General features: G+C 46.7%; 1 protein-coding gene and 1 long non-coding RNA gene across 2 annotated transcripts in view; one reads left to right on the forward strand and one right to left on the reverse strand.

The window, feature by feature from the left end:
* The window catches only part of LOC128823170 (uncharacterized), a 35068-nt gene extending 20239 nt beyond the window's left edge, over window positions 1-14829 (forward strand). The window contains exon 3 of the long non-coding RNA XR_008441697.1: window positions 13416-14829. This is a non-coding gene — a long non-coding RNA (uncharacterized LOC128823170). The remainder of the gene's footprint in view (window positions 1-13415) is intronic.
* Window positions 1-16138, reverse strand: part of GRIK4 (glutamate ionotropic receptor kainate type subunit 4) — a 315876-nt gene that overhangs the window by 6579 nt on the left and 293159 nt on the right. The window contains exons 14-18 of the mRNA XM_054005285.1: window positions 10787-10896; window positions 7734-7907; window positions 7053-7218; window positions 4512-4737; window positions 2865-2993 (exon numbers count right to left, since the gene is read on the reverse strand). Of these exons, the coding sequence (XP_053861260.1) occupies window positions 2865-2993; window positions 4512-4737; window positions 7053-7218; window positions 7734-7907; window positions 10787-10896 (805 nt within the window). The remainder of the gene's footprint in view (window positions 1-2864; window positions 2994-4511; window positions 4738-7052; window positions 7219-7733; window positions 7908-10786; window positions 10897-16138) is intronic.

Here is a 16138-nt window from a genome sequence, read left to right on the forward strand (position 1 = left end):
ATAGGGCCAGATCCTCAGTTGCTGTAAACTGGTCTAACTCCAGTGGCGTCTATGGGCCAGGTCCCCAAGTGATATAGATCGACCTAGCTCCACTGAAGTCCAATGGGGCTATATCAATTGACACCAGGAAGCCACCCAGCTTGTCAGCCTTGGACACACTCTGACCCGTTCCCCCAATGAATCGGACGGAAGCATCACTCCCTGTCTTCTCTTCTCCCATCCCTGTTGTAGCAGCTGTGGAAGGAGGCCGAGAGCAAGCTGGGCCCGTAGCTCAGCACGCAGAGTCCCAGAAATGACTTCTTTCAGCACTACTTGTTCTAGGGTCGCGGGTGGACTGGACTGTTGATTGAATTGATTACAATGAAGCATGCGGCACCTTGCACTGAGGGGACTGTATGTGGCTATTAGTCAACCAGGACACCTGTAAAATCTTCTCCCCTCTGTAACATTAAATCAAAGCAAGAGAATCAGTGATTTACTGACCGAATCTCTGCGTGGCTTTTCGACATAAAAACCTCCCCCCAATCCTTGTAAATCGCTGACCTGCTTTGTTTTAAAACTCACAGGGTGACATTTCTCCCCCGTTCTCCATCATTCTTTTGGCAACCTTCAGGGGCTCTCGTCACCCAGTAAATCAGACCTTTGCAGGCAGAGGTGCTTCCGCTAAGACAGCAATTACAGGGCATAAAATGTATCCCATAGTCACAGCCCAGGCCCAGCTCAAACCCCACCTCCCATCCCCCCACACTCACAACCCAGACCCTGCCTCGGCCTCCTATAAGCACTGCCCAATATCAGCTCAGACTCCCCTCTCCCCCATGCCCAGCTCAGAGACATCCCCACCCTCACCCACAGGCCTGGCTCAACCTTCCTCCAAAAATTGGATTAGAATATAGCTGGGTTTTCATTTAAAACAATACTCCTCCCAAGCACTTTGCATTAACTCCATGCAGCTCTTGCGAGCTGATTATTACCATCCCAGTTCCACAAATGGGGAAACTGAGGCACATAATAGGGTAGTGACGTGCCTGATGCCATGCAGTGAGTCAGTGGCAGAGCCAGGAACAGAATCCAGGATCCTGGCTCCTAGTCCCCCTGCTCCAACTACACCAGAACTGGCCCCTTTTTCTGATTTTGCCCTTCAGGGCCTGTGTGGAGTTTGCTCTCTGCAGAGCTTGCTGAGTGCCCCTCCTCCCCCTCCCCTCCATGGAAAGTAATGCCTTTAATAATTTATCAGTTGATTTTCATCCCTTTGAAGCTCGGTTATGCATTTGGGATGTCAAGATAAAGCAATTAGCGCTCTCACAAGTCACTGGGCAGCTGTTTCTGTCCAACAAGGCACTCAGAGACTCTCCTGTAATCTAATACTCCCAGTGAGAGGGGCCTGGAACTGGTGTTGAATGGCTAGAAATAGGGATTATTGTGTGATTTTAAGAGAGACCTGTAGAGAATTTGAGCTACTTGTGCTGAGGCCTGTGGAGGAGCGTATCTAGACATCCCCTCTGCTCCCCACGCTTCCTTCCCCTGAAACTTTGGGGGGTTAACAGGCATGAACGGAAACCTTACCGCTTTGGGGGGGCGTGGAATCCAAGGCAGGGTGCACATTTTCCAAAAGTTCTCAAGAGACTCTATCTGTAGCACTTCTCTGATGCCCATTACTGTAGGAGCAGAGCATCTCATACTCTTTAATGTATTGCACCCCGTATCCCCCTGTGAGGTAGGAAGTGCTGTTATCCTTGTTGCAGAGAAGGGGAACTGAGAGACAGACAGACAGACAAAGTGACTTGTCCAAAATCACAGCGGAAGTCTGTGGTGGAGCGGGGACTTAAACCCAGGTTTCCCATGTCCCAGGCTAGTGCTCACTGGATCATCCTTCCCCTGGAAAGATAAGGGGCTGACCTAAAAACCCAGACCCAAGGAATCTGGAATCCAGTTCCAGATGTTGGGGCTCAGCTCACATCTGTAACTCCCAGCAATCAGCATCCTTCCCTATAATCTGAAGTACACAGCAGGGTTTTCTGGTAGCAAAGCGGGATACGGAGGAAGTTTCCATGCTAGACAAAGCCCCTGTGTGATCCATACAGTCTGGCTTATAAACTGAAAAAAACCCTCGCGTCAGATGTGCCAGGTAAACGAAATGGCAATCAGAAGCCTGCTTGGCTCTTTGTCTCCGGGCTTGTAAGGGTCAAAAGGCTGTTCTCTCAGCCAAGGAACCTTTTAGCCTTGCAGGAAAAAAAAAAGCTTGCTTAAGTTAAAGCAACTGCCAAAAATGTAGCGATTGCTTTAAGCTGGCAACTGTTCCTAACGCTGGGACATCAGCCTAAGGCCATGGCTTTTATGGCAATTTGCATCGCTTTACCCAGAAGGACGTGCTCTTCCGTTTTAAAGCCTTATTAATAAAGTCCCCATTCCCCCTTTCCTGTTCTAAAGGAGCTTTAGATTAACCCATTAACCAAAGGTTCCGTGATGAAATTCCATTTTCTCTTAACGGAGTCCAGGATTTGGATGCAATCCTTTCAGCCATCTATTTTCCCATGTAATGCTGAGCACATTCATTAGAAGCTAATTTACCCTCCATATGCCTCCAAGATTTGTCATTTGGTTGTTGCTACTATCTTTGCCCCAGGCAAAAACACACAGCATGAGGTTCAGCAGAGCTGTTTGATTTTCTCCTTGCATTGTTAAGGAAGAAATCTCAGGTCAGAATAATTGCAAAACCAAACCAAACCTCCGGCTGGTATCGCTCGCGGAGGGTGCGTGAGCTCATTCTGCTAGCATCTATAATAATGGGACTGCTGTACATCCTTATTAATAGACTCTGTACCGGGCAGGAAGCACCTGCGTCTCTGAAAATCAGGGTTTACCTTTGGCTCTGTGGTCTTCCTCTTTGGGGCACTTGCCCCCTTCCCACCACTTTCGCTTCAAGATTTCCAGGCGGTTGTTCTCTTGCAGCTGGAGAATGGCCAGGTCGAATTCATCTCGGAATATGGAGCCTGCAGCACCCAGGGGGAGGGGAGTTAAGATATAGTTTAGGCAGTTCCCCTCCCCACACCACACACACTGCCCTGTCAACATGCCTGAACTGAAGAGAACCCTCCTACCAAGAAGATAGAGGGGAGTTCAGTCCTGATGGCTCATTCGGTCCTCACCGCTGAGATGGACAACACATCAGTCCCAGCTGTGGGCGATGATTTGTTCCCTGTGGACCAGGTGGGGATCAAAGGTGTTTCCCACAGGCCGCCACACAGCCAGCATAAGGGAAAAACTTTTGGTCGCTGCCATGCTGGGCAGGATTCAAATGGGCAACTGCACGTCTGATTCCCATTCCCCTGAATCATCCAGTTCAATTCCCTCTCCTTGCGCCTGTAACTGTAGCTCAGTTCTGGCCATCAGTCCCATATGGAGTAGAGGACAAGAATGGAAACCGCTTTCTGGCTATAGCAGCAATTAATCTAACCACCAGGCAAACCCAAACTCTCACTAGAAGCCAGGTTCAAGCCCCCAGCCACAAGCTTTCTCTGTACTCTTCACTATCAGAGATCCAGAAGACAGACCCTCAGACAGATTACGCTGTACAACAGGGTAAATTCAGAGTAATTCAATGAAATTCCACCAATGTAAAAAGTAGCAGCATGTGCTTTATCCACTGCAATTCTACAGTTTCACAGGACGCAGCCAGCTACTTTAAGCCTGTAATTTAGATTTAGTAAATGAAAGGTGTTGTTTTTTTTTAACAAAACCTAATGGAAATGTTAAAATACAGTTATTCTAGGATTTAAACCATCCTCTACAATAGTAACAATCCAAAGACAACAGCAATGTGTATGAGAACCAGAAAGGAAGCTATAAATGATACTATTTCAATGTTGCTAACCCCAAGTATTCAAAAGTCACGAAGCAGGTGCCCCCTCCCCACAAATCCTGAGACTGGCCTAAGAATCAAGAGATATTTATAGATAACAAATTTGGGGTCCTTTTTATTTGTCAGCTGCAGTTGGAACCTTTAAGGTTCACATTTCAGGCTTTTCTCTTCAACCACAAGGGCTAAAGACATTTTCATTTTCCAAAAAAATGAAAGCTGAGATTCTCTGCTAATAACCTGAATCCAGAAGCTGAGGCTCTAAGGAAAACACCAGACTTGTGATAAAATCCCTGGGGTTCTCAGCAGTTATTTTACAGCTGTGCACTGGAGCTAGAAGCAGGAAGTGAACCTAATAAATCTAGTTTCACTTTTTGTGCTGAGTGAAGGGCAAAACAGCAAACAACGAGCACAAATGCAGCCAAAATAATGGCATATTTTTAAAATCTTTCATTTTATATAATCTAAAGGGACGCAGATGAACAATTAAACTACATTTGATTTTTCCTCTGGATCGTGTCTCTTTGAAATAAAAGTGACACATGGCACATCTGTGAAAACTGACATTGCTCCTAGAGCCGTTTCAGCCTTTCAAATGCTCCGATCCTCTGCAGAGAGCTGAGAATAGCTATAATTTTTCTTCACCGCCTACCGACTGGCATGCCAATCCCGTAGCCCTTGGTGTCCAGAAGGCCCCCGACCTGCGTGAGGTTGCAATTGCGCTGACGGTAATACTCGTTCATGGTGGACTCCAGCAGGAAAGCGTAGTTGGAATTCAGCACCCTTGCGATCCCTTCCTCCGTGCTCTTCACGAACACGCTTGGCTGCTTGGAGTACATGTAATTCCACATCCGCTGGTACGTCTGGTAACGGGAATTCTGCAAGAAAGAGGAAGGAAGAAGAGCTGTTGCAGGAGACCCCATCTGATAGGTTAGGTCCCAAATTAAAAAGTTTATTGAAATAGAAGGCTTAGATTTTTGCAAGAAGCTTAAGGGGGCCAGATGCCCAATTCCCTTAGGCTCCTTTGAAGCTCCTAGCTTAAAAATATTTTTTAAAATTATAAAACATGAAAAATATGTTTTCACAATGACATTTGAAAAACTAAGTGCAGTGGCAAATATTTTTGTTTGGCTGGTTTGCTTTTAAATCAACCAACACTCCCATGCAGCAATTGCAACCCAAATGTTGCAGCAATGAGAAAGAAAAAGTTTAAAGGCCCAAAAACTCTAGGCCACAAAGTTTGGACCCAAACTTTCTTGGAGTCTGAGGATGTTTGGATCTGGAATTTTGGTGCAGCCCATTGACTTCAATGGGCTTTGGATCAGGCCCCATATTGGGACCAGTAATAACATCTAATTTGATTTCCCTCAAAATTTACGGCTGTTGAAATCTAGGATTTTGTGTTTGAAACAAAAGGGAAACTGACTAAGCTAATCTCTACTTCCTGAGCTGAGTGAAGGGCAAACAATAAACCAGCAGCATAGATACTGAAATTAAATTACAGTTAAAATTTACTCAGATTTAGTATTTCTAAGTTTTTATGATTAATTATTATTATTTAATATAAGGGGGGCTCTGTCACCCTGCATCTTGTGCAATCACTTACGCCAATGCAAAGGGATTGCAAAATGGGGGTAAAAAATGCCACATGCTGATTTACTTTTTACTCCGTTTACACTGGCGTAAATGACTATGCAGGATGCAATGGAGACTCAAGCCCATGACTTGTAACTTGCAGTGTCCCTGAAGAGCACAGGACTAAGTAAATGCATTAGGCACAGTCTTTTATTCACTCATGTGCTGTTCAATTAGTGTTAGACACAGCATTCTGCTTAAGCGGCCCTTTGCCAAACCTCTTGGGTCTGCAACATTGGGCTGGAAAGATCAGACTCACTCATGAGATTTCCAGGGCTTCCTGCTTCAATTCAAAACGAAAATAGAGTGAGAAAAGCGCTTGCCCCTTGGTAATTCAGCATTTAATAAATAAATAATCTGTGTACATTTTTTTGTATGTTCAAAGCGCTGTGCAAAAGTTTAACTCATTCATTCCCACTCTGGACAGAACAGGGAAATGCAGAGATATACGGAAGTCTATGATGGGCTAAATGGGGTGAAAACCTTTGCATGTGCCTAACTTGGCAGGGGACTGGACCCGATGACCTCTCGAGGTCCCTTCCAGTCCTAGAATCTATGAATCTATGACTTGCATGTGAGCAGACTCTAACACATGCACCAACCCTGATTTGCACCAGCGCACACAGGTCTGCTTGTGCAAATCAGGGTTGGCCAATACCTAGGTGCTGATACAAACTGAGTCTTGCATGTGCAGAAGTTAGGGACGCCTAACAATACATACGCACTTAGGAAAAATTGGCTCAAAATACTTAGCTGTCAGGGATGGTATTATCAGGTGGGTACAGCATATGGCTACGGACAACTTTACTACCCACTCTCTGGTGTCCTGTGCACAAACTGATCTTCTGAGTGCGAGAAGCTAGGCATTTGCCTGGCTGTCCTGCAAAGATATCCCATGAATCTAGGCATCTAGCTTCCAAGGAGTGTTTCCATTGCTGTGCTAAGAAATGCCTCCTTCAAATTTCACCTCTTAGCCTTCCCTCACTTATCTCAGCTCTGGCACAATCTGGTCTCACCTCTTGTCTCTGAGCAACTTGGCCCAGCTCCTCAAAAATAGGATCTGAGACTTTGTGCCCAACCCTGAGGACAACTCCCCTTAGATTCAGTCTGTCACTCAGCAGGAGGTTAGGTTGAGGATACAATCTGAATTAAGGAGTTGAGAATTTGGCCCACTGAAAATACAACCAAGAAAAAACAGAAATTTCTTTGTAAATAACCCTTACAAACTCAGATTCCCCTCTTCCCATCCTAATCCCAGTCTACTCATATTTCTTGCTATGTCAGTCTAATGGGCAAGGAACCTTGACTTTGTACATGTCTATAAGGCACCGAGCACACAAATGGGACAATAGAAATAATCTCATTATGGTATCAGTGACTATAAAATGGGCCCAAACTGCTATGGGTGCCACTTGGTCTGGGCTCTCCTAGAATTTCCCCCGCAAACCGAAGACTAGAACGGGACACACAGAAGACAGGACAAGGTGTATTACCTGGGGAACATCTGATTCTAACAGAGGGCTCCCCCACTCCCTGATAGCAAGAGAATGGGGTTCACCTGGAAAAAGGTCATGCTGGAGCCTCCGTGAATGGTGCCGTACTCAATAGCTGTCTGGTCGGCCAGGTCATCCACCGATTCTATGGGCACATCCATCCGCTGCACGGTCAGAAAGGCTGCCAGGTTGGCCGTGTAAGAGGAGATGATGATCAAGGTGAATGCCCACCTGGACAAGGGAGGATGAAGAAAAGGTGAACTGAGATTCCCCCTAGGATTCAATCTGATCTCAATCCTCTTACCCCTCCTGGAGTGATAGGCCAGAGGCGCTGTGGACCTGCTGCTTCCAGTAAAGGCCCAGCGATAGGCCAAACACATGCAAAGGCCCCTGAACACCCAAACCTTCTTCATCTGAAGCCTACAAACCAAACAGAGTGGATTTGGAGCCCAACAAGTTAGCGGCCCTCTGCTTGGGTTGGCCATAAGTTTAATTGGGAGCATTCTGGTAGCAGAATTCCTGTTAACTGCAGGATTGTCCCAATCTGGAGCTCTTTTGGGAGGAGTGTGGAGTAATAACCTACTATCCGAGACTTGTCTGCTGTCGGCCAACATGTCAAAACCCTTGTAAAAACAATCCCACAGTGTTTTACCCTAAAGCTCCAAAACAGTTTACAGCAGCGACACTACAGCACCCTGAACCGTGACTGTAGGCTGTTTACAGTTCTGATGGGCATGTTTCCTTACCAGACTCCACTGACGCATCGTGTGGACAGAGCTCGAGGGGCAATAGTAGATCCTTGCTGCATGAAACCCCCGACTGGAAACCACAGGCTGTTGCCGAGAGAGTACTGGTTCACTAGGAGATTGCACCTCCCTTGTGAGCAGGGGTGGGGGCTGTACCACTCGTATGGCGTCAGTCTACAGTGACAAGAAACAACCGGGCCAAATATGTTCATGATACAGGAAATACCGTATACAGGAGGGGGAAAAGAATAGTGACGAGGCTCTAACTGTCCAGGAGGCAGAATTTCTAAGCAGGAAACTCTTGCTGGCAACAGGCATCAAGGGGCTCATTGCAGAGTTCAAACACAAAGTTGGAGCCTGGTGTTTAGAAAGTGCCGTGTGCTCTGATTAGCTCACGGGGGTGGAGCTGAAATCTACACGGAACATACTGTAGAAAGGATAACGATTGCTAGATCAACCTGGCTGTGGAGTGTCATTGAAATGACGGTAGCTCAGATCTCCAGAGTAGCACTTACTTCGCTTCCCACGTAGAATAACGGTGCTAGGGATGGACAGAACTCCCAGGCATCACAGGTGAGGAGTTATTTGAGCACCTAGCGTGTGAATCAGCAAAGTGGCTCTCATCCCCCACCTCAACTTCTACCTCGCTTTCCATCTCCTTCTCACCCCCCAGGCCCACGGCTCTTTTTCATCCCCTTTTTCCTAGTAGGAGGAGAAATCCTCTTGTGGCTGGCTTGCTCTCACAGCCAGCATCCTTAGAAATGGGGCATGGGCACACACGAGTTGTCAGGCTGGAGACTGCCTTGTTCCTGCAGTGAAACTCTTTTCTGAGTGAGCGTTCCTCCTTCTACTAACTGAGGCATGCACAGTGACCCAAGGGATAGACAGACAGATTTGCTGCAAGAGGGAACTGGTGCAAACTTTGTCAGTGTAATAAGGTGGCTGCAGGGCTGGCTCTGGCTTTTTGGCCGCCCCAAGCAAAAAAAAAAAAAAAAAAAAAAAAAAAACGGGGCGGCCAGAACGGCAAAGCAAAAAAACAAAAACAAAAACCTGAGTCACGGCCGGAGCGCGGGTGCAGGGGGACCGGCTCGGGGGGGGGGGGGCGAGGAGGAGGATGGAGCGGGCGGGAGAGAGAGAGAAGGGGGTGGCCAGGGCTACAGCAGGGGCGCTGCCACGCGGCCCCTCCCGCTGTGCCGTCTCTTGCTGCCTGCCGCGAGGGGTCCGCTCCGGTCAGCGGGGAGGGAAGGAAGAGGACTGCCCTGCAGGGCGCTCTGGTTCTCCGCATCGCCGCCCCCTACAGGGCGGCCGGAGCGGAACAAGAACAACAACAACAACAAAAGCGGCCGTGCCACCCTAGGATTGGGCAGAATGCCGCCTCCAACAATCTGTCGCCCCAAGCACCAGCTTGCTCAGCTGATGCCTGGAGCCGGCCCTGGGTGGCTGGATTCTCTGGTTGACCCAGCCATTAAGCAGGGGTTTGGGACTCTCGACGGATTTGCAGATTAATGATTGTTAAGGGTGGCGTGCTTCCCTACACTCCACATGGATTTGGGAGCAGCCCTCTAGGAGCTGGGCAGACGGGGAGGAACCATAGGAGCAGCCAAACCAGGGGCGAAGGCTGGAGTTGGGGTGAATGTGGTGTTATTAATAAAACCAGACCCCAAGCGGTTGATTTTTTGATGCTATGATTGCAGCTTGTGTTGGGAACTGGGTGGGGACTCCACCGGCTCACACTGACATTAGCCAAACTACAGTATGTATTATTGCTTTTGGATCTCACTGTGCCTTGTTGCGACTCCAGAGAGGTAGCGTTTCCTCTCTTTGGATGTTTGACAGCGAAATGCTGTCCCAAGAGAAGCTTTTCTGCCAATCACAAGGGCCAAACGGCCCTGCAGTGAGCTACAAACTCCTGAGCACATTGGGAGAGTATTTTCTATGAATCTTCCTCCACTGAGATCAGAAACCATGTAAGCACCATTCTAGAGAATCATGTTTAAAACATGTACAGAAGGGTACCCTGGCTCCAAATGTCAGTGCACGTAGTGCCTGACTGCATTGTTAAATGGTTTACAGAACTGTGTTATTGAAGCTGTAACACGATTTTGAAAACCATTAAAGCCTTGTCAACATTACAACTCCAGCCAGGCCAGGGGACCCAGTGACTACACAGTTCCATTTTGTAACAAGGGCTGGGTATTAGCCATGCCCTGAAACAGTGCCCTTGGGCAAAACTTTAGCACACTGCCAGGACATAGAGAACATCTAGGCGCCCAAAAGAACCATGTTATTACTGGGTCAGAGGAAAACAGCATTGTAGCACGGTCCCCCCCTCCACAACTGGAGAAGTACTGCCCAGGAGCCTTCAGTAATATGATTACACCTGGCCACAGGTAACCTGAGTTGACACTGGTCCAGCAAGACCAGTGCTTAAACTGTGAGTCTCCAGAAAGATGCTAATGCTGTTTCCAATCTCTATACAGTCAGGGCCCTGACAAGGTAGGAGAAACCAGCAGAGATCCTGGGAACGCTTGTGAATTTGTTTTCCGAGGACGATCTCTACATCCTGCCATCTGTCCGGATCTGCTGGCCGTCACGGTTCCCATTGAAAGCGCTCAGCTGGGCTTCTCTGTGATGAATTTAGCATGCAAACAGAGCAAGGCTCTGCCCATTTGTGCTGCATGAGACCTAACCTCAAACCTCCCCCTTCCAGACTTTAAAGCTGCCTCCTTCACTGGCTGATGCCAGTGCAGCCAAATACATGCTAATCTGACTGATCTGCTACTGCCCCTGTCTTATTGCGATGATGCCAGTACTTCTCAATGGGGGTCACAGGACTGCCATTTGCATCAGTGGCATGTGTTTGCGCATGTGTCTGAACAGCAAAGAGAGACAGATGTGGGTGGTGGATGATCTGACACCCAACCCCCATTACTATTGCTCCCAGAGACCCCCCCCACCTAACCCTTCCCCGCCCCTCCCCATGGAGTTCTCAAATTCTGACACTAGGTGGCACCACGAGGATGGGAAAGGAACTGGAATAAAAGTAACAGTACCGAGCAACCAGGAAGAGGACACAGCTGACAGCCAGGTAGGCAAGTAACATGAAGAGCCAGACACCAGGAGAAAAGGGGTCCAGGAAAGAGAAGTAGCCAGGTTTGCGCCCCTAAGATGGAGACAAAAAGAGTCCAGCGGGTTTTTGTTTTTTAAATCAAAAAGTCCATTCTGCAAAATAACACAATGAAACACATAGAACCGGCAGCGAAATATCACAGGGGCAACGCAGGATTAATGCAGGCAAACAAGAGAAGGGATCAGTAAATGATCTGGAGGAGACGCAGGTGGAGCAGAGGGCAAAAGGAACAAGGCATTAAGCTCTGCAGCAGCTCACCAGTCAACATGTATTTCCCAGTAGGGCCCTCTTCTTTACCCCTTCACTTTGATTATAATAGGAATATAGGAACATGGGAATCACCAGACCAGATCAGACCAGGGCTCCACTAAGGCCAGCATCCTGTCTCAGACAGTGGCCAGAACCTGCTGCTTCAGAGGAAGGTGCAATAAACCCTGCAGTAATGGGAAAACCTACCCTTAGGGATGGTTCCTTCCTGACCCTCATTAGTTAGAGGTTGACATATACCTTGAAGCATGAAGGTTTATATCCCTATGGGCTAAAATTACTGCTGGCATAACTCCATTGATTTCATTGGAGATACACCAGTGAGGTAGTTGACCCAATATTTTTATCTTACATTTCTATAGTGAACCTGAAGGATCTCAAAAGTGCAATTCCCTGATCCTGCAATCATTACTTGTGCAAATAATCTTTACATAGCAGCCAGGTAGTGGTAAATGGGAGCATTTGTAGGTGAGTAAAAGAGCATCAGATCCCATTAGAGTGAGAAGTGGAGAAAATGTTTGCATAAAGTTTCACATGAAAAAGAAATATTTGCCATGTTGTTTCTCCAGCCCTTGAAATGTTCCTTTTCTGCAAAATTAAGTAAAATGGTTACTTTATCTCAGGAAATGTGTCTGAATTTCAAGTTTTCTCTGCAAAGCCACCTTTGTTTGAAAACAGACTCTCCTCTGCTGGAAAAAAATAGGCTGTTTTCCTCTTAAAATACTTTAATTTTTGAGCAGAAAAATTTGTGAAATTTCATGACATTTTCTTATTGGAGTGAATCTCATATGTTAAGCATGTCCCATTTTGCTGAGAATTTTTCTCACTCCTCTCCAAACCACTCAGATACAGCACTTCTGAAATAGAGAGAGCTACAATCCATCAGCACCACTGCACGCTGCATACCCATAGGGAGGAGTAAAAAATGAGGCAAAGCACACTGGCATCAAGACTTGCTCTTTCAGAATAAGCTCCATAGGTTCCTTAATATCCATGCAAAGAAGAAAGCATCTTGTGACGTGTTATTCAGAGATTTTGGGCCCCTGACACCTGCGTGGGCATTGTGGGTGCTCAGCATTTGTGCAAATCAAGCTACTTGCTTTTAAGGTCTCAGCAGAAAGACACACACAGGAAAAAGCATGCAACTCAGTGATCCATTATGGAAGGATGAAGAGCTGAGTTGACCCAATTAGGATTTGAACCTGTCGCTTGTGGGAATCTACAATTTCCGCATAGACAGCTAAGTCACTCGGACGCTCACCAAACATCCTACTGTACGATTTCTTAAAGCACTTGTAATCTTGAAGCCAGCTGAGACTTAGATCTTCTTATATTAAAGTCAGACTAGATACGGCCTTTTCTCCACCCTCTCTGCATCATTTCCAAGCTCTGGGAGATGGACATTGAGACTTGGTATATGGATCCTTCTATTACATCTCAGCTGAGTTCTCTGTACCTTCCTTATTGGTACCTCACTCTGATGCCTCCCACAAGCATATACTGGCATTTGCTCAATCCGGCTCACTTGAGCAGTCATCCCCCAGTGTGTCCCGGAGAGAAAGAACTTCCAGTGAAGCAGCTGTTGAATTGTGAGATTTTTTGCTTTACATGGGACTCATCTTCAACAGAGAGCCACTTCACTTTCCCCTTAGTCCACTGGATCACTTTGCCCAGGTGTGGCACTACATAAAGTAATAACAACAATAAATAACCCCTAACCCCTATGAAACCCGCCTCCTTCACAAATCAGACTCCCGATTTTTTAGCTGTCTTTAAACCCAAAGCAATTAATTCCCCACACACCCCCCCAAAAAATTCCCCAAGAAATATAACCACGATATATTTTTTCCAGGCCGAGACATGTCAGTGACTGTTAAGGGAAATTGTCCTGCAGAGGCGAGTTTCACAATGAACTATACCTAATTTGAAGCAAAAATGGATTTTCGTAGATTTCTGAATTTTGGGAATTCAAAACCAATTAGGATTTTGCTAAAAAATAACTCCAATTTTTCAGCAAAAAAGCCCCCTTTGCTTAATTTGCCCTAGTTCTGGGTGGTGTTCCAAAATCCCATTTCCAACAAGGTCTATCATAACATCTCAAGAGCCTTATAAAACAAACCAAGGCCCAAATTCAAGTCAAGATGGACCAAATCAAAACCCCCAGATCCAACGTGCAAGTGAATGGGGATAGGAATGAACCTTGAGACAGACTACATTAATCTTTGGTTCCTCTCTCTTCCTTTCATTACCCATTGTAATATTCTGTCTGTCTTTATCTTTTCTAGAAAACAAGGAGGGAGGACAGCCGACACTTGGAAATGAACTGAGGACCCCTAGAACTGAATATATTAGCTGAAGATGTTAGAGACTTGAGAACCAGGCACTCCGGGATGCAACAGATTCACATCTGTGAAACAGGAACAGTGGGGAGACGTCTAACATGCTGACCAGCGGGTTACACATCTATTCCTGTGAAAAAGCTCCTGATGGCTGCTGGATGCTGCTATTGCTCATTGGAAGAGCCAGCTGGGGCAAACCCTTCAGGAAGCACAGGTGCAGCAAGTTCACAAACGGGTCTCAAAAGTTAGCCCAAGGCACAAAAACCTGGATTGAAATAAGCAGCCAACACCTCTGGAAAAGGGAGGCTTAGCTATAAGGGACCTCTGGTTCATTCTTGATGCTGTTTATAGTTATTTATAGTAACACCTTTGCTGTGTGTTTTTCTTTGGGATATTTTTCGGTCCTGTCTTTCACCGACGTAGTGAGGAATCATAAGTTCTATTTCTTGCACCTTGTTGGGAGGGGAGCACTTTTTTTCTTTATAAGCCAGCCCAGCTGCTTGGTCTCTGTGCCAGGTCAAAGGCAAAATGTTTGCACGTGGGACAGTTGTTACATTGAGGACTGAATTGGGAATCTGTAGAGCTAAAAGCATGAGTTGTTGTGGGAGTCTTCCACTGACCTGCTGTAAGACCTGGGGCACCCTTTGTCTGTCCTGTCTACTTAGATTGTAAGTCTTTGGAGGCCAGGACTCACCATGTGTCTATGCAGCACCCAGCACAATGGGACCATGCTCTCAGCACGCACTACTGTAAGACAAATAATACTCTCCTGCTCTACTGCCCCCAGATCCCTATAGAAAACAGCCCCCTTCCTGGTCCAAACACTTGACTAGAGCTCATATTCATTCTCTGCTTCTCTCCACAGTATCCCCTGGGCTGGACAAAGATCGGGGGGCGGGGGAGACTCTCTCTCAGCAGCCCGTGAGTCAGAAAGTCCATTAGAGTCCCCGTGTCAGAAATCCATACTTGATTATATCACAACAAGTGAAACTGAGAAAAATGACAGCCTCATTTAAAGCTGCCATATTTGGTTATGTGTGATAGCAAAGACACACAGCACGATGGTTGGATGGGGGCGGGGGGAGAAAGGATTTGGAACTGAAGTTAAACAGAAAATAAAATACAATGTCATTAAGCTGTTGGTGGGGGGAACTGAGACGTGGAGACAACTCCTTGGCATTTATTTGTAGTTATTTGTTAGGAATCATCTGATCAGAGCCGTGGATTAACATACGTCAGCTGCAGTTCTCCATGTGCGAGGAATGGGAAGGGAGAAGAGCAGATGGGGATCTGGAGTTGCCTTCGTCTGCTCTGCAAACTGAATCCTTGAAGGAAAACTACAACGATTAGCTATCATGCCTTCCCCTGCTAAATAAATATTTACTGGTTTAATTAGTTAATTGCCACACTGCTCTTATGCATTACCTTCCTGCAAAGTAGGAAACCCTACCCACTCTGAGGGGGTGGGAGAGGGACCTAATGCAGGGCACCTGGGGTGTTTCTGCTGCTGCTTGAGCGGTGGTGCTGTGGTGGAGAAGGTTTGTGGCATCTGCAGCTACGGAATCCATCTCTGGGGGTTGGGGGTGCTCCCTGCACAGCAGGGTTTGGAAGGCTAGCGAGTGGGGGGGAAGAGGTATGTGGATGGGATCTGCTGACAAACAGATCCACCAGTGATTGCTCACCACTGCCTCCAGGCAACTGTGGCACAGGAAATACTGCAACCTCAGTGGTTCACCATGGAGTGGTGTTTGTGCAGGGTGCCTTGCACCTTGCTGTTGGAGACAGACAGCTGGTCTGATTAAGCGTGGCAATTCCTATGTACTGATGCTGGCTATTCTATGCACTGATGCTTGATGAGGTAGCTGAGGATTTAGCCCTGAGTAACAGATCCATGGCATAACATTATTTGCAAAACACTTCTTAGACCTGCAGCAGTTTCAAATGTTCGTCTAGATTCAGGGGCAGCAGCAGTTAACTTAGAGGGTGTTACCTCCCCAAAGCCCTGTACTAATATCCTCGCCACTTCCCTGCATGACAGGTAAATAAGGCTTGTGTTTGGGGCGAGGGAAGTTGCCCAGGGTCACAGAGTAAGTCAGAAGCAAAGCATGCTCAATACTCAATTCCCCTCCCTTTAAACATGTGTGAGAAAGAGAGAAAAGAAAAACCCCACCAGAACACAAGCAGGTTGAAATGCTCAGAAACACATCTGGGACATGGAAGGAGCTGGAGTTGCAGAAAGCATGCATTGCAAGGCAGGAATATTTACATGCATTTGATCTTGGAAAGCATGAAAGGGTCTGATCCTGTTTGATCAGTTAACTCATTGATCCTTCATTCTGCACGTACCAGAGGAAATGGAATTTTAACTAGATTTTAATTACTTGTTTGTTCTTGGCAGGAGACAACCCGGCACACAGATTTGTGTGTGCAAGTTTGTTTACGTTCGTGTCAGATGCTGCATCTTTAACAGCCTTGTGTATTGAGACAGGGCGGGGGGAGGGATAGAAGAGACTTTAATTGTTTTATCTTGTTGTTGTTGTTCAGCTGATGGGTAATCAAGACCGTATTTCTTATCGCCTACAGAGCCATACAAAGCACATATCAAAACACTGACTAGGTATATTACAGCATCTTGTTATAAACAACATCAATGCCACAGTCTCCTCAGT

This window comes from Malaclemys terrapin, chromosome 15 (genome assembly GCF_027887155.1).
Source record: "Malaclemys terrapin pileata isolate rMalTer1 chromosome 15, rMalTer1.hap1, whole genome shotgun sequence".
NCBI lineage: Eukaryota > Metazoa > Chordata > Testudines > Emydidae > Malaclemys > Malaclemys terrapin.